The sequence below is a fragment of the Chionomys nivalis genome, chromosome 3 (genome assembly GCF_950005125.1).
Source record: "Chionomys nivalis chromosome 3, mChiNiv1.1, whole genome shotgun sequence".
Classification (NCBI taxonomy): Eukaryota; Metazoa; Chordata; class Mammalia; order Rodentia; family Cricetidae; genus Chionomys; species Chionomys nivalis.
Window position 1 is genome coordinate 93,834,688 of NC_080088.1, and position 17,711 is coordinate 93,852,398.

Consider the following 17,711-nt stretch of genomic DNA (forward strand, 5'->3'; position numbering starts at 1 on the left):
CACACACACACAGACACACACACACACACACACACGAGGTCAAAATCAGATGCCTGCATCTCCTGCTTTCTACCTTGTTTTGAGACAGAATTCTTCACTGAATGTGGAGTCCGATGTTTTCAGCTAGACTAGGTGGCCAGCAAGCCCCCAGGCGCTGTGCCTCCCGGCACTGGAATTACAGGCTGCACAACCACTCCCAGCTCTTTACGTGGGTTCTGATCCAGTTCTGCTCCTCATGCTTCCCCAGCAAGCACCATATTGACGGGCCATTTCCCCAGTTCCCCTTGCCTGCTTTTGAGAGGATCAAGCTGGTAACATGATGAGAAACGGCTAGAGAGGGGGCGAGGAGGTTCAGAGTGTGCAGGAGCTGTAGAGGGGCACAGAGCAGGGAACGCAACAGAGAGGGGAGAGCGGAGTGCCAAGAATGAAGAAAGAAGAAAACAGAAAGCTGCCAAAGTCAGAGAAACACACACAGGCCGATTACCTGTAGTACTCCAGGAAGCTAGCCAGATACCCTTGGTTACAGGGCTAACGCTGCCAGCTGCCAGCTGAGGGTCGTGATACCCAGGGCAAGTCTGAGACACCTAAGAGTCTAGCACCAGTAGCTAGAACCTCTAACCCCAAGCACCTGCGGCCATAGGTTCCTATTCTCAGGGCTTACAGCTGGGAGGCTCTGAGTCTGTCGGCACAGCCTAGAAGCCAGCCTTTGGCACCCAAGGGCACAGGTCTTCAAAACTGAATACACTTCTCCTTGCCTACTCATCATGGGTAGAGCAAAACAACCCAGCTTTAATAGTAAAGGGATAGGCTGTAGTGGAGTTAAAACACCCAAACCTGGGGGAAAGCCACATCACTGTTACACATTCTACATTGCTTTCAGAGTTGCAACGTTACATGAGTTACAGAGTTGTAACAGAACCATGTTATCTTGGGCTGGAGAGCTTTAGCTCCTCAATTCGCCACCTCTGCCCACCAGTGCACGTGTGACCTAACATCTTTTGCAACTGTTAGGTAAATACTTTTGGAATGCACAAACAGACCCGGCTTCCACCAACCCAGAGGCTGCGAATGCCATCAGATAGCATCTGAGGCCTGTAACAGAGGCCTCCCCACTTGCTGTAATCCACCTGAGGTTTCCACCAAGGCATTTTAAATATCTTCATTTATCATTTTCTTTGTCCTGTTACTATAAAAATTCTGTAAAACTTCTACTACATCAGAACAAGATATCTGAGGTAAACGGAATCTATTCCTGTGCCAAAGTCCCTCATCTCTGAGGGGAGGACTGTGTTTTTGGACATGGGCAAAGCTCAAACGCTGCCTGAGGCTGCTAGCTGCCACTTAGAGCTAAGGATTACATTACCTGCCCACTGGCAATCTGAGCCCAAAACAGGAAACCTCAGTTAAGGCCACAAGTCTCTGACCTCAGCACCTGGAGCCCTAAGTCTCTGTTTCAAGACTTGCCAGCTGGTCTTAGGGTTTCTATTGCTATGATAAAACAACACCGTGACGGGGCCAGCACTCCTCCATCTAGTCCCTGCTGCAGCCACGTAAGGTCAGACTCAGAGCTGACTCCGCTTACACTCCCCCCATGGGAAAATCCCTCAGGAAATCACCCAACCCTGGCTCAGGGGCTGAGGTCAAGATGCCCCAGGTAATTGCTGCTTTTTGCTTCTGTTAAACTGCTTGCTCTACCTCCCCCTGCAATGTCAACCACAACACTGTTTTTACCTGTTTTAAGTTCCCGCAGAAAGCAGCTGGGGCTGCTCTCTGAGAACTCTTTCTCTCTAGGCAGTTGCTGGCCAGCTTAATAAAGACTCTTAAATGCCCAATTCTGGTTTTTGGAGTCTTTGCCCACGACAACCACAACCAAAAGCAACTCTGGGAGGAAAAGGTTTATTTCATCGTACACTTCCAGTCCATCACTGAGGAAGTCAGGGTAGGAACTGAAGCAGAAACCATGGAGGACCACTACTTATTGGCTTGTGCCCGCCCGCCCCCCCCCCCTTTTTTGAGATGGTCTCTCTGTGTATCCCTGGCTGCCCGGGAACTTGCAATGTAGACCAGGCTGGCCATGAATTCATAGATCTGCCTACCTCTGCCTCCCGAGAGCTAGGATTAAAAGCATGAGACACCACTGCACGGCTTGCTTTTGCTTTCTTATAGAACCTAGGACAGCCAGTCCATTGGTGGCACTACTCATAATTACTCCACATTAATCACTAATTTAAAAATGCTCCCTAGGCCAATCTTATATTAGTATTTTCTCAACTGTGGTCCCTTTTTCTCACATTAACTACCTTATGTCAAGTTGACAAAAATAAATAAATAAAAATAACCAAGACAGAGATGTAGTATTCTGGGTCTGTTAGCCCAATTCATAGGCCTTTGGCATCAAGGGCTTGGATCACCACCACTTCAACACCTTGCCTAAATCACATGCATAGGGCGAAGGTGTTCCAGCCACCCTGCTAAGACACAGGCATCTTGTAATCCATCTCTAGACCGGATCTCACTTCCAAGGCCTGGCACAGGTGTTCTGTCTCCCCCAGTCCTGGGATCCCTACAGCTTCACAGACGGGCCACCAAGTCTGTGCATACTGCAGCTCAGAACCTCAGGACGGCTACAAGGACTGCCGGGCCACAAGAATCTCGCCCGCGGCCCAGTCCTGTCTCGGGCTTCCTGGTACAGGCCTGCTACCCCGCACAGAGCTGCCTCACCATGACTCAGCCCAGGCCAGAGATGATGCGCGACTGTTCCAGAAAAGAGGCGGAGGACAAGGTGGGGCCCGAGACGGGGAACGGTCAGATTGGTCGCACGACGAGTGACGACATCACGGCGCGCGGCTCTCGGGGCTGTCACGGCGGAAGAGACTGGCTGGGCTTCGGTGACGTTTTGGGCGCGCCCGCGAGCCTAGCCTAGGGGTTACGGGATTGGTTGGCATTAGTATGGCGTCATCGGAGAGCGCCGGGAACGCCCAGGATGAGTGACTCTGTAAATGTTGGCTGAGAATAAATGGCCCAGGCTGCGACAGGTGCAATGCTACGCTTTCTGGCCTTGCGAGAAGGCGGGTGGCACGCGGGGATTGGAGCCGCAGTTCCTACTGCGGTGTCGCCGGGCTGACCACGAAGAAGGACACCGCTTGTTTGTCTCCGCCGCCGGTCCCCGGCTATACACTAGAGCCAGGTACCAGTGTGTCGTTGTGAGTTGCGCTGAACCAGGGTCACAGGTGCTGCTGAGGAAGTGGGGGTCACAGGACTAATGAACCAGGGGCTGGTGTCTCAGCGCGGTGACATATTACATCCCCAGGTCAACTGTCCTGAGCCAGTGTCCGTGAGCCAGGCGTGGTAATGCAGGCCTGTAGTCTATCAGCACGGGGGAGGTTCAGCCATTAGATCGCAAGTTCCAGGGTAATATGAGCTAAATAATAAAGATCCTTTGTCAAGAAACAGTCTATGTACCGGACGAGGCGGGTGGCACCTTTAATCCTAGCGCTCCCGGAGGCAAACACAGGCGGGTCTCTGAACTGGTGGTCAGCATGGGCTACAAAGTGAGTTACAGGACAGCCAGGACTACATAATAAAGACTACCCTATTCCTAGGGGGAAAAAAGAAAGGAAGAAACAATCGATGGCCATTTGGTAATAGCATCAAGTGATGGTAGCTTTAAATAAAAAAAAAAAATCATAATGTGGATTCTGTTGTGCACGATGCCAAAAGGTTTTTCTTGCCAACAGGAATGAGAATCATCGACAGTGAGCAGTTAAACGCACTAGGAACGAGGGCAGGTAGTGAATGGGGGCTGGCAGGTGGTACGGATGGTGTTCGAGAAGGTGGCACTGTAGATTGGTCCTTGCAAGGCAAATAAATGTTTACTGAAGCCTGAGAGTTCTAGGCAAGGAAGAGGTTAGAAGCTCCTGGTAGAGAGGGGAAATGGTCAAAAGATGTAAAAAGGTGTTTGGGGGACTTGAACTGTGGAGAATGCAAGAGTTTTGAGCCATTTGATGAGTGACAGAACATAGAAGAGACTTAGCCTGGCCTCGAGAATGCCAGTCTCTTCGTTGTCTGTTTCTTGTGGGTAATTAATGGCGCGTGCCTCCTTCCCTGATCAATTCTGACCTTAAATCATTAAATAGCAAGCATAAAGTAAAACTCAGTGCATAAGGGAGTAAGAGGCAAGGGACACACCGCTCTGGGGAGTGTAGTCCACTAATGTCATTTAGCACCTGGGAATAGAATCTTGTTGATGTCAACAAGTGTACTGGGGAGATGAAATTGCAACCTGAACTTTTCCGTGGCAGCTCTGAGCTGAATCTGGAAAGCCTTTCTCCTCACCTCCTTTGTTTTGGTTTTGCCAGGGCTGGGGATTGAGCCAGGAACGCCCCCTTTCCACGCGCTAGGCAGACATCCTGTTACTAAGCTAAGCACCTCAGTGTCTCTCCTCAGACATCATCTGCCTTTTTCTTTGAAGTAGGATGATCTGTCAGTGAATCTTGATTCCGACTCCTCCGCACTAGGATTCCAATCACTAACCACTACCCCTGACTTTTTCCTTTTTCCTTTTGTTTTGAGACTGGGTCTCACTATATCTCTGTGACTGTCCTGGGAACGTGCTACATAGACCAGGCTGGCCTTGAACTCACAGAGATCTGCCCACCTCTGCCTCCCAAGTAACTGATATTAAAGGCGTGTGCCACCATGCCCAGCTGTACCTGACTTTTTTATGGGAACTCTAGAGATAGAAATTCAATGCCCAGGCTCACAAGGGAAACAGTTTATCAGTTGAACTATCTCCCTGACCCACTTTCTACTGTTTTGTTTTTGTGTTTTAAGCAGAGTGTGATTGTTAGCTTTAACTATCCACCTGGTACAACTTAGAAGCACCTGGAAGAAAGTCTCAATGAAGGATTGTCTGTCTATATTGGGCTGGCCGGTGGGCATGTCTCGGGCTGGGGTGGGGAGTTTTCAAGTTCATTGATTAGGGAAGACCGAGTAAACTATGGGTGGCACCATTCCCTAGGCGGGGGGCCTGAACTTTATAAGAGTGGAGAAATGGAGTTGTGCTCAAACAAGTGAGCAAATATTTATTCATTTCTCTCTGGTCTTGACTGTGGATGTGACGTGACTGTTTCAGGTCCCTGCTACCTTGACTTCCTTACAGTGATGGGACTATTACCTGGAATTGAGCGAAAATAAGCCCTTTCTCCCTGAGGGTTCTTTTTATCACAGCACAAGGGAGGAACTGATGTACATGGTCTCCCAAAGCTGTCCAGGCTGGCCTAGAGTTCGTGTGATTCTCTAACCCCAGCCTTTAGAGTGGTTGGGATGACAGGCCTGCACCACCTAGTGTGGCTTGGGAGTCTCAGGATGCATTGAAATGTGACTTTCCTGGAAATCCTGTGGCTGAGACATGCTTTGTAAACTACGATCTAAAAGGCTAGACAGTAAGCCGCCTCCCACCGTGGGTGTGGGTTTCTGGCTGAGACTTGGTGTTTATGGGGAGACTCCCACTTGCCTCTCTGTGAAGTCTTGAGCACTTGTGAGACTTCAGTCTTTCCCATGGCCCCAGGATGATTCAGATAACCCATGTTCCCCATAGAGGGAGTCTCTTGGTGCTCATTGGGCGCAGGTTACAAGTCCTGGTGATTAACTTGGGGCCTCATCCTCTTCATTTCTAGTTCCCACAGGGGATACTTAAATACCTACCTATGTTTTGGACACTGTGTTCATAATGGAGTTTCCTGACTTGGGGAAGCACTGCTCAGAACCGACTTGCAAGCAGTTAGGTAAGAACTTTCGAGGGTTCCTTCTAGGAAACAATATTTCATTGGCTGTTTTGTGAGGGACATCTGGCTATTACATCATTAACTAAGTAGTTGGCCTCTGCCCCGGCCTTTGGCTTCTCAGTATAAGGACTCCGGTGCAGGACACAGGGTCTCTTCCTCACTGTAGTTCAGCATCCACCTAAGACCTGACAATGACTGCCGGGGCTATGCAGATAAAGTATACAGCTTGGGTGGTTGCAGTACCACAAGAGATGGAATCCATGTTGAGAGGGTAGCTTTGTGGGTCTTTTGGTGTCTCTTGGCCTTATTCCATTTCTAGCCTTGGCACTGGGGTTGTGGCTGAGTTGATAGAACTCCTTGCCCAGCATGTATTCCATCCAGCTCTGGATTCCATCCCAGCACCATGTAAAACCAGTGTGGTGGCTTGTGAATGTAATCCCAGCACTGGAGAGAGAGGTACAGGCAGGAGGAACACACATTCAAGGTCCTCCTAAGCTACACAGTGAGTTCTGGGGCCAGCCTGGGCTAAATAAGACCACTGTTTCAATTTTGGTTTTTTTTTTGGATTTTCGAGACAGGGTTTCTCCGTAGCTTTTTGGTTCCTGTCCTGGAACTAGCTCTTGTAGACCAGGCTGGCCTCGAACTCACAGAGATCCGCCTGCCTCTGCCTCCCGAGTGCTGGGATTAAAGGCGTGCGCCACCACCGCCCGGCACAATTTTGTTTTTTTAATTTCCTCTCCCCAAAGTTGTTTTCTCTCACGTGACACTTCAGGATGTGTATGTCTCCGAAAGGTAATGAGGATCCCAGTGTAGATATGTTCCTGCTTTGACTGGTCTGTAATTCTTTGGTTCCAATCTTTCAGAAACTTACTGTTTCGTCTTGATTTTTGTTTTTTAGATTTTCTGCCAATAACATGTGACGCATGTAAACAAGATTTCTGTAAAGACCATTTTTCCTATGCGGGTCATAAGTGTCCCCTTGCATTCAAGAAGGTAACTCATCCTCTGGGGTCTAGACTGCATGCACCACACCTGTTCTGTGCAGGCCAGAGAATGGTCTGTGATAGCCATGCTTTGAGTTCCGAATGAGCTGGTTTATTAAGTGTGTAGCAAGCCGAGGTAAAAGAGTCAGTAGTGGGGGCTGGCGAGATGGCTCAGCGGTTAAGAGCATTGCCTGCTCTTCCAAAGGTCCTGAGTTCAATTCCCAGCAACCACATGATGGCTCACAACCATCTGTAATGAGATCTGGTGCCCTCTTCTGGCCTGCAGGCATATATGCAGACAGAATATTGTATACTTAATAAATAAATATTAAAAAAAAAAAAAAGAGTCAGTAGTGAGAGAGAGCTGGAAGAAGGGGAGATGGTGGATGGGTGGGTGAATAGTAGAGCGTCATCCAGTTGGGCACTTAGGACATCCAGCAGAAACAGACTGGGGAGGTTGAGGGAGGCAGCCGGAGCTCCCAGTTGCTGTGTTCTTCTGGCTTCCTGTTCCACTGCAGGCACTGTCCTGTCACAGGGTGAGCAACGGGCCCTTTATTGGAAGTCTTTTCCCCTCTAGCTGTTCTCCGTGACATGGTGCTTTACTCTTGGGCTGCATTGCCATTCTCTTCATCCCCAGTCAAGAAGGCTTAGAGGACGTGTTGAGACAAACACGATCGAGCTTGAAATGGGGTGGGGATGGGTTGCATCATGGCTTTCAGAGCCAGCTTCTCAGTGTACCTCACATCTTTTCAATATAGTGTACCTCACATCTATTCAGTGGATACCAGCCACAGCAGGTACTTACATTAATTGGGTTTTTTTCTATTATTTACTTGTTTAGTTCCATTTTGAAACAGGGTCTCACTTCATAGCTCTGATGGCTTAGAATTTGTTGTCAATCAGGCGGACCCTGAATTCACAAGAGATCCATCTGTCTCTGCCTCCTAAGTGCTGGGTTTAAAGGTGCTCTCCACTACACCCAGCTGCTAGCCACATTTTTTGAAACAAGATCTGTTATTGAATCTGGAACTTGCCAAGTGGCCTGATTGGCTGGCCAGCAAACCCCAAGATCTCCACATCTCTGCCTTCCTGGCATTGGAGTTACAAGTGCATACTGCCAGCCAGGCACAGTGGTGGCACATGCCTTTAATCCCAGTATTTGGGAGGCAGAGGCAGGTGGATCTCTGTGAGTTTGAGGCCAGCCTGGTCTACAGAGTGAATTCCAGGATAGTTAGGGCTACACAGAGAAACCCTGTCTCAAAACAAACAAACAACAACAGAATTAAATGCAAGCACCTAACTTTTTCATGGATTCCGGAGTCTGAACTTGGGTCTCTGAGCCATCTCCCCAGCCCCTTTAGACTCTGCGTGTAAGGGAATAAACACCCGTAGAGGGAGATGACCAATTTTTAGTGTCTTTGCTTGCTACAAGACTGTATGAAAGGACTCACACAGATACTGGTTGTTTGTGCTCTGAGCTGTCTGTCCCTGGCAGGCAGAGGGTCAACAGTGACAGTCTTCTGGGACAGTCAAGAAGTCAGGAGAGCCCTTGATTGCCTGTGCAGCCTGTGCGTGCAGGTGTGCTGACTCGAGTGTGTGTGTGTGTGTGTGTGTGTGTGTGTGTGTGTGTGTGTGTGTAAGTCAGGACTGAGCTAGTTTGGTGTAGGGACTGTGGCTGTAGGCCGTGACCCCCAAGGCCCATGGGGGAAGTCTACACCCTCCCAACCAAATTGTGCTGTGTCTGAGGGCAAGGAGAGGACAGCCTCAGGTGCCATCCACCCTGTTTTCTGAGATAGTCACTCACTGCCTGGAAGTCACCAAGTAGGTTAGGCTGGCTGTTTAGCAAGCCCCAGAGATCCTCGTGTCTCCACCTCTGCAGTGTTGGGATTGCCAGCACATTTCACCAAACCTGGTTTTCAGATGGGTGCTGGGAGTAGAACTCGGGTCCCAGTGCTTGCATGGGTATCTCTACCACCTGGGCTGTCTCCCAGCCCTCTGGTTGCACCCTTAGTCTGTGCGCCACAATCAAGCCTTCATAGTTGGCCCTTCACCTTCACACACTTGGCTTATGGATTCCCCTGCACCAGTGAACAGCAGGTGTCAAAAGTTTCTTGTTCCTTAGGTCTTTGTAGCAGGAGTTTCTAGGAGATTCCACACTGTCCAGCAGACACTGGGAGGTGCCTATTAGAACCCCGGGTCCCTCAAGTCTATGGGTTCACTCTGTCCCAGAGGTGACTCACAGGTTATATCCGTGAACTCTGCCACTTCCTCTGGTGGCATATGGACAGGGGGTGACTTTGTCACATGTCTTAAACAGTGCTGGGCACAGTCCAGCCAAGTCATTGGGGTGGATGGGGTAGGTGACTCACATTCCTGTTTACCAGGTTCTGATGACTAGGTGACCACCTGTTTGTGTGTCATCTGGACCTTTCCTTTTGCCCATGTTTCTATCCAGAGATCACACAATAATGCTTTGTTTCTTGGGCATATCAACCACCTGAGGCAGCCCTCCTACAGACAGCAGGCCACACACGCCTGTGATCCCTGTTTCTGTCTGGTGTCAACTGCCCCATGTCCCCCTGGCGTGGACCCTCCGTCAGTGGTCCTGGCTCAGAGTTTTGCCTTCACTCGCTCCAGAGCCCCCTCAGTGACCGACAGACAGCATTGTGTTGTAACCTGTCCACTGCCGAGGCCGTTCTTCCTGCTCGTAAAGCCACTGAGGGTCAGAGAGGCGGCTGCCAGGACCCTTCTTGCCAGTGGCTCTGAGGGGTCAGGTGGGTCCCCCTCACAGCCATGCACCTCCCCGATCCCATCAGCTTCCTCTCTTGAGGGCCCTTAAGCTGGCAGTGACCTTCCTTGGGTTTTTACTCTTACGCTGTAGGTGACATCCTGTTACCGCACAGTTTCTTGTCCTCACCAGTGTGCTCCTCAGTGTGTGAGTCTGTGTGACATTTGAGTGGGAGTCTTGGTGTCATTGTGTGTTTGTTATTTCAGGATGTGCAGGTGCCCGTGTGTCCCCTCTGTAGTGTCCCTATCCCTGTGAAAAGAGGTGAGATCCCAGACGTGGTGGTTGGAGAGCACATGGACAGAGACTGCGCCTTTCACCCTGGGAGGAACCAAAAGAAGGTGAGACCTGGGTTAGGGCTGGCACACACGCTGATACACACACACTGTGCTGACATACACGCTTACACACACGCTAACACACAACATAGTGCTGCTGCTGCTGCTTTGGGGAGACAGCATCTCATGTAGTCCAGGCTGGCCTCCTATTACTGTGCAGTCAAGTATGACCTTGAGCTCCTGATCCCGCTGGCTCCTCCTGAGTACTAGAATTACATCATGTTCTCCCATGTCTGCTTTATATGGTGTTGGGGATCGAACCCCGGACATGGTGCTTGTTAGGCAAACACTCTACAGACTGAGCCACACCTTCAGCCCTAAGGTGTCTTTTCTAAGTGTGGAGTGCTGCCAGGCAGTGGGAAGCTGAGGTCTTCCTGCATGGTGAGTGGGGAGTTTGCTGCATGGGAACAGTTGCCAAGTCTCACAAGGGTCCCCGTTTAGGTCCTCATCTTCAGGAGTCCCCAAGTGTCTCTTCTGAGATGAAAGAGGGCAAGGCTTTCTAGAACAGTCTGTTGACTCTCTCCTTTTCTGCACTCCCCTGGAGTCAGAAGAAAGGGTCACCTGTCCTCTCCTGGGGGTGGGGGTGTACCTGTCTTGGGTCTTTCTTGGAGAATAATGGGACTTCTCAGAGAAGGTTGGTCCCCTGCCACCCAGAGGGCAGCACAAGTGAGCACTGTGTGGCCCTTGAGCCGGGCATAGCTGCCTCCATCCTGCCCCACCATTGGAACTCACAGCCTCCACCCGACCAGGTCTTCAGCTGTGCCTCTATATTTAAAGGTGGGCCTTTGGCCTCTCTGGGATGCAGGCCTGCTGAGCCCTGCCTCCAGCGCTGTTTCTGCTCTTGTGCTGTGTTTCCTCAGAAGGCTTGCTCTAAGGCTTCCTCCAGCTAACAGCTGGGTCTTGTCTCACCTGCCAGCTCCAGGTCACGTGCCTTTAGCTTCCGAAGTCTGGCTGCATCCTTTCCCTCTCCCTTTCTTCTTCCTCCTACGCTCCCGCTTTCCTCCCCTCCCTCCCTTCCTTCTTGTTTTTGAAACTTGGTTAAGCTCACTCTTGATCCTCTGCCTCAGCTGTCTGAATGCTGGGATTACAGGCCTCCTCCATCAAGCCTAGCTCTTTTTGCTGTTTGCTTTTCTAGACTTGTTCCTTTTGGAGAAACCTCTTGGCTGCTGTTTTGTTGATACTTCACGAGGGGAAAAACCTTACCACTTGCAGAGCCTTTCCTTAGCAGCCTTCTGCAGGCCACACTTTCCCAGGGCCTGAGCTCCGGGCTCGGGAGCCCTCCCATCGTGGCTGCTCCTCCCCTGGGAGTTTCTCATGTGTTTTTCTCCTGCTTATTGTTTTCTCTGATGTTCAGCCTCAGCCTGCCCCACCGTTTTCCAGAGTAAGCACACACACTTCGGCTGTACAGCTTCTAGAAGAGTTTTTTACACACAAGTGCATACATACACGTATACATATACATGCACACACAGGCTGGGGAGCAGCTCAGTGGATAAAGCTTTCCACCTGATCATACAGGCCTGAAAACCCGAGTTAAAGCCAAATAAGCCACTGTCCCCAGAACTCCTGAAACAGTGAGCCAGTGGCCCTGTGGAGCTGCTGTCAGTCTCTTGCTTTGCCTCCTTTCCTGCCCTGTTTTCTTTCTGCAAGCTTCAGTCACACACACACACACACACACACACACACACACACACACACTCCTGTCCCTCACAGGACCGGGTTGCAGACATATACATGTAGCCATACCCAACTTTTACATGGATGCTGGAGATCTGACCTTTGATCTCTATGCATTGACAAGTGCTCTTTCCCACTGAGCCGTCTCCCCAGCTTCAGGTTTTGAGGTTTTTGTTGTTGTTGTTGTTGTTGTTATTGTTGCTTTTGTTTTTATTGGGCAGCATTGGAGAATGAATCTGCTGCTAAGCCACAACCATAAGCTTCTTTGTATGTGTGTGTATTGTCAGGCGGGAGTGTCTGGGACTTGGGACACAGGTGGAGTCAGTTCTCTCATAACTCAGTCTCTTTGAGTGCTTACAGAGTCACAGGCCTGTGCCACTGGGCCCGACTGACAGGGCCCATTTGGGCTGGACTGGTGACAGCTGCTCACAGAAGTGACTTTATTCTTGCAGGTTTTCACACACCGATGCTCGAAAGAAGGATGCAGGAAGAAGGAGATGCTGCAGCTGGCCTGTGCACAGTGCCATGGCAACTTCTGCATTCAGCACAGACATCCTCTGGACCACAACTGCCAAGCTGGGAGCAGCTCAGCCAGCAGGGGAAGGTGAGCACAGACTCCTGGTGCCGCCAATCTGGTATGCAGGAGCTTAGATTCTCAGTCAGAGCTGGGGTCCTGTGAAGTTAGTTCTGCAGCTGCTGCGTGCTGGATACCATAACATCAGGAATTTATTCTTTCATGGGCTGAGAACAGAGAGTTGGCGGCTGTTTGGTTCCTTCTGAGAGGCCTCACCTCTCCCAGTTTCTCCCAATTTTTGGTCTGCCCAGTACTCCCTGGTGAGCCTGGCTTTGTAGGCACGTTGCTCCCTCTCTGCCTTCGTCTGGGTGTTGTCTGCCTGAGTGCCCATCTGCATCCTGCATCCTGCCTCCCGCCCTATTAGGACATATTAGGACATAGTCAGTTGTGTGTCCTGCTGTCTTGATGGCTCAGACGACTGATGTTTGGTCAGCTCAGACTGGTCTCTAAATGAAGTCCCTTCTGAGTGCTAGGGGTTGGGTTAGGGCATTTCTTTTTTCTTTTGTGCAAGGGGGCACAGGTCATCCTTTATTGCTATTTTTTTTTTTTGGTTTTTTGTTTGTTTGTTTTTTCAAGACAGAGTTTCTCTGTGTAGTTTTGGAGCCTGTCCTATAACTCGTGCTGTAGACCAGGCTGGCCTCGAACTCACAGAGATCCATCTGCCTCTGCCTCCCGGGTGCTGGGATTAAAGGTGTGTGCCACCACCACCCAACTTCTTATTGCTACTTTTATAAGTAGTAGAAACTTCTGTCTGCACTCACTCCTGAGTCAAAATTAAATATAATTTACGTGTGTGTGTGTTTATTTATGTGTGCCCCTGCCCACCTGCCTACCCATGCATACACTCAGGTGTGCATGGATGTTAGTCCTTGAGTTCCACCTTGTCTGACACAAAGCCTCTTGTTTGCTGTGGCGTGTGCCAGGCTGACTGGCCTGAGAGTTTCCCTGTAGGTTGCTGCCTTCACCCCCCACATTCCTGTAGGATCCCTAGAATTGCAGACACAAACTAGCATCTGGCTCGTTCATGATGCTGGGAGTTAAATGGGTCCTCAGGCTTGTGCAGCAAGCACTCTCCACTGAACCATCTGCCATAAGTTACCTCTTAGTCTTTAATCCTTAGTTGGGAGTAACGATACATATATGCTACAGCATGCATCTACAGACGTCAGAGGACAGCTAAGTTACTTTGTAATTGCACTTGACTTTCTTAAGCTGTTTGTATGTGATCCGGGCTAGAGAACAACCGTCTAACTGCATAGACATGAGTGGGCTTTTTGATGTGGTCAGAGGATTGAATAAACACATCTAACTTTCTCTGTAGGCCTTCAGCATCCAGCGCTCCTGAGCAGAAGCCATCGGGAATCAGTTGGCTGGCCCAGCAACTCAGGTACTGGTCTAAATTGTCTCTCAAACATGTGACACGAGCCGGGCGGTGGTGGCGCACGCCTTTAATCCCAGCACTCGGGAGGCAGAGGCAGGCGGATCTCTGTGAGTTCGAGACCAGCCTGGTCTACAAGAGCTAGTTCCAGGACAGGCTCCAAAACCACAGAGAAACCCTGTCTCGAAAAACCAAAAAAAAAACCAAAAAAAAAAAAACATGTGACACGGCATGCTTCCATAAGAAAGGCCATGCCTGGCTACAGTAGCTGTGTCTAGAGTGTCTCAAGTGACCCCCAAGGTCCTTTTTTGTGACAGACCCCTTCTAGGCAGTTCCGATGTGTGGTAACCTATCGCTTCTTTCTCTTCTTTTGCAGGCGGACGGTGAAGTGACAGCGTGGGCCACACAGCAGCTCCTTTCTGTTGGGTTTTAACCCTGGCCTCCAGCACTTGCCTGATTCTCCTGGTAGACTGAGTCTTTATGGAAAAGTCTCCACTGACTGTTCAAGTTAGGGCAGAGAGATGGCTAGTGGGTAAAGCACTTGCCTCACAAGCCTGAGGACCTAGTTTATCCCCAGAATTCATGTTTTAAAAAAGCCAGATATGGTTGGTGCACACTTATAATCTTACCAATGTAGAGTGGAGGCAAGCGAATCCCTGGGGCTCTCTGACCAGCAGCCTGGCCTGATTGGGGAGTTCCAGGCCGGAGTGACATCACCTCGAGAAACAGGGTGGACATTTCCTGAGGAGGGACATTGGAGATTCATTGGACTTCACACACACAGTGCATAAATTATTTAACAAAAGAAATGAGGCTGTTCAGCAACTTTGAGGTGCGTTACGTTCCTGTAGCAAGTTGCTGAGTTCAGGAGCTGAAGACCTGTGTAAACATCATTAGCGGTGGCTTTGGCCTGTGCTAGACCATTTCTGGAAAATTCTGTCCTATAACAGAAAAGAGCTGCTGATGTCTCTGAATTCTTCCCTACATGGATTTTGTAATGAGGTGTCTGTGGGGCACAGTCCACTCACGGTCCACAAGAACTCAAGTCAGTGTGGTGCCCTTTCCTGACCCAGGCTGGGGCTGCTGTGGAGGGATGTGCACTTGGCGTACAGTGGACTTAAGCAACCAGCTTAGCCGTGCCGTGACTCCTCATGCCCGGCTTCAGTTTTCACATAGAGACAGAGTCTCACCATGAAGCTCCAGCTGTCCTGGAACTTACCCTGTAGACCAGGCTGGCCTTTAACTCACAGAGATCCACCTGCCTCTGCCTCCCAAGTGTGGGTCCAGTTTTAACTCCCAAGAAGAGCATCATGAAAGGGAAGCCTTCTCTGGACTTTCTGGTGGCAAGCAGGCAGGGGCCTCCTTCTTGGGCTCTTCTTTGAGGAGCAGAAACCCAGACAGGAGGAGCAGTGGAGAGAGTCTGCAGGGTGCGGCCTTCGTTGCTCCTGTGTCGCCTGTGTGGCCTAACCACGTCTGCCTCCAGCTGCCCATTCCCACGTGGGGGAGAGCACATCTGGAGTGCCCCGGTGACAGATACCAGCATTAGGTTGATTCTGATGACCACTGGGCGTCAGGGATGTTGTGGGACCAGCCCCCCAAGCCGGTTTTGTCCTTAACCCTGATTTCTGACACCTTTGGGACAGTTGAACTCCTGAATGACATACCTAGCAGCATTCTGCAGGGTTTTGTGGCCTCTGGCTGTAATGGGGAGGCAGGACTGGGGCTCAGTCTGTTCTCCGAAGACTTGACTGTGAGTGTCCTAAGCCAGTGCCTCTCCAGGGTCCACGTCAGTACAGCTCCCGACTCTCATTGCATTGCTTCCTACTCCCAGTCTCTGACTAGTTCCGAGGGGACTCAGGGTTTGCCCTTAGAACAAGGTCTAGGCTGTGGTGCTGTGTGGAGACACTGAGACAAATCATTTCTTCGCCTCCACTTCCCAGGGTGGTAGCCCCTAGCCTTCATGGTGATGGGCACTTGAGATGTAGCCAGCATAATGGAGCTTTTAATTCTGCTTCAGATTTGAAATATCTGGGTTTGTAATTCGGCACCGTTTAAGTATGTCAGGGACTTGGACGTGTGAACCTACCTCCTAACCATTTATGAAACAAAAATGCCTCAGCTGAAATGAATCCAAATTGGGGATTAAAAGTCATTAAAACTCCAGTGATTTAAGAGTTGTCCTGCTCTTGCAGAGGACAGGAGTTCAATTCCAAGCATCGCTCACAACTACATGTAAACTTCAGCTCCCGGCATTCGACGCCTCTGGCCTCTGTGGGCACTTGTACTCAAAGGCATACACCCCTAAACACGTAAAGAAAAATCAGAAGTATGTTGGGAAAGGGTAGGACCTAGCTTTGTGGATTAACACTCGCCTGGAGTCCACCAGTGAGAAGCTGAGGCCATGATTCTGTAGGAGAGCCCCTGCCTAGCACCCTTCAGGTCTGGGGCATGGTTTTCAGTAGAGCACCTGCCTGTTGTGTCTGAAGCAAAGGAAGCAAAATAAAATCACCAGACTTTGAGGACTGTATCAAATGTAAGACATTGTTTATATGTTAAAGTATTTTATATGTAACGGTAAATAAAATAGTTTATTTCACCTGTTTGTTTTTTATTTATTTATTTTTACACAGAGTCACTCTAAATAGTGATCACTAGACCAGTCTGACCTTGAACTCACAGAGCTCCTGCCTCCTCCTGGAATTAACAGATGCGCCATCACCCCCAGCTTGTTTACTTTTCTATGTGTGTGTTCTGTCTGTTTGTGTACCGAGTCTGTGCCTGGTGCTTCCAGAGGCCAGAATCTGTTTTCTTAGGAAGTGTGGATACTTATTTTCAAAGTCTGCATTGTGTGTGTGTGTGTGTACATGGTGTTCAGGTGTGTTTGTTTGCACATGTCAGAGCACAAGCGTGCACAAATGTGGAGGCCTGAGGATGACCTTCGGTGTCTTCCTTGGTTGCTCTCCACCTTATAGCCTGAGGCAAGAGACTTGGTGCACCCAGAGCTTGCGGTTCCTCTGGTCTAGCTGCCAGCCAGCTCGAGGAATCCCTGTCTTTGCCTCTTGCGTGCTGGGACTACTGGAAAGCTGCCATGCCCACCTGACCCTTCTTTCTTAAGATCTGGGGACTTGAATGCTGGTCCTCACACTTGTGTGGCAATCACTTTGCCCTCTGAACATCTTCCTGGCCCTGTGTGCTCTTTTAAAGCAGGGACTTAGCAACTCGTCCCTCTACTCTAGTACAGATTAGGATTCTCTGTCCTCAGCTGCTGGGGTGCTATGGGCGGAGGCTTTTGGGGAACACTTGGTGGAGGGAGGAGCTTTATATCCATTAAGACTTGCTGTTAAGCCATGTGTTGGTGTCCTGGTCCCTGCCCAGCCACCTTGAGTAGGTAGTAAGGGTCTGTTTTCATACCTGCCCCAGGTACTTAGCATCATGCTGTATGGACAATGCTGGGATGAACAGGCGCATTGGCATCCCTGTGTGTCATTCAGTGAGCGCCAGCGTGGCCTTGGGCACCCTCAGAACCCTCCCAGAGGCACAGGAAGTGGGACTGAAGCCAGATTGAAAAATGGAGAAAATTGACAAGAAAATGTAAAGAACCTGCTAACACAAGAGTCTGAAAACTTAACCAGCTGAGAAACAAGAATTCTAATGTAATTAATAACTGCTTATGGCCTTGCTTTTCTCAGCTCGCTGCTCCCAAAGAGGACCAGAGTTCAGTTCCCAGCACCCATGTCTGGCAGCTAACAGACTGGTACTCTACCTGGGGGGGAGGGTGTCTGATGCCCTCTTCTGGTCTCCATCAGTACCTGCACCACATGTACACACTGAAACACAATTTTTTTTAAATCCCTTTTAAAAGATTATATCCCCATCCAAGGCACTCCTCGAACCACCCTGATTTCAGTTATAGGGAAGGGAGCAGAGATAGAGGAAGGGGTGTCTCCTAACAATCCATTAGGTAACAAAATTCCAAAAGCTACCAAAATCCTACATGCAGTCACCATTGAAGACACTTAACCACTGATCTTTAAAAAGCTCACACCCATGGGCTGGAGAGTTGACCTGGCTGAAGAGAGTTTAAGAGAACCCAGGTTCCATTCCCAGCACCCACATAGTGGCTCATAACTGTCTTGTAACTCCAGTCCCAGAGGATCCAATACCCTCTTCTGACCCCTGTAGGCACCAGG

General features: G+C 49.9%; 1 protein-coding gene across 1 annotated transcript; it reads left to right on the top strand.

Annotated features, from left to right (window-relative positions):
* The first annotated feature begins 2,974 nt into the window (after positions 1 to 2,974).
* Positions 2,975 to 16,119, top strand: Zfand2a (zinc finger AN1-type containing 2A). Its single transcript, XM_057765942.1, has 7 exons — positions 2,975 to 3,187; positions 5,679 to 5,786; positions 6,685 to 6,779; positions 9,764 to 9,895; positions 12,022 to 12,173; positions 13,465 to 13,530; positions 13,898 to 16,119. Exons 2-7 carry the CDS (start codon positions 5,732 to 5,734, stop codon positions 13,911 to 13,913), a joined length of 516 nt encoding a protein of 171 aa, XP_057621925.1. The 5' UTR covers positions 2,975 to 3,187; positions 5,679 to 5,731; the 3' UTR covers positions 13,914 to 16,119.
* The last annotated feature ends 1,592 nt before the right edge of the window (positions 16,120 to 17,711 follow it).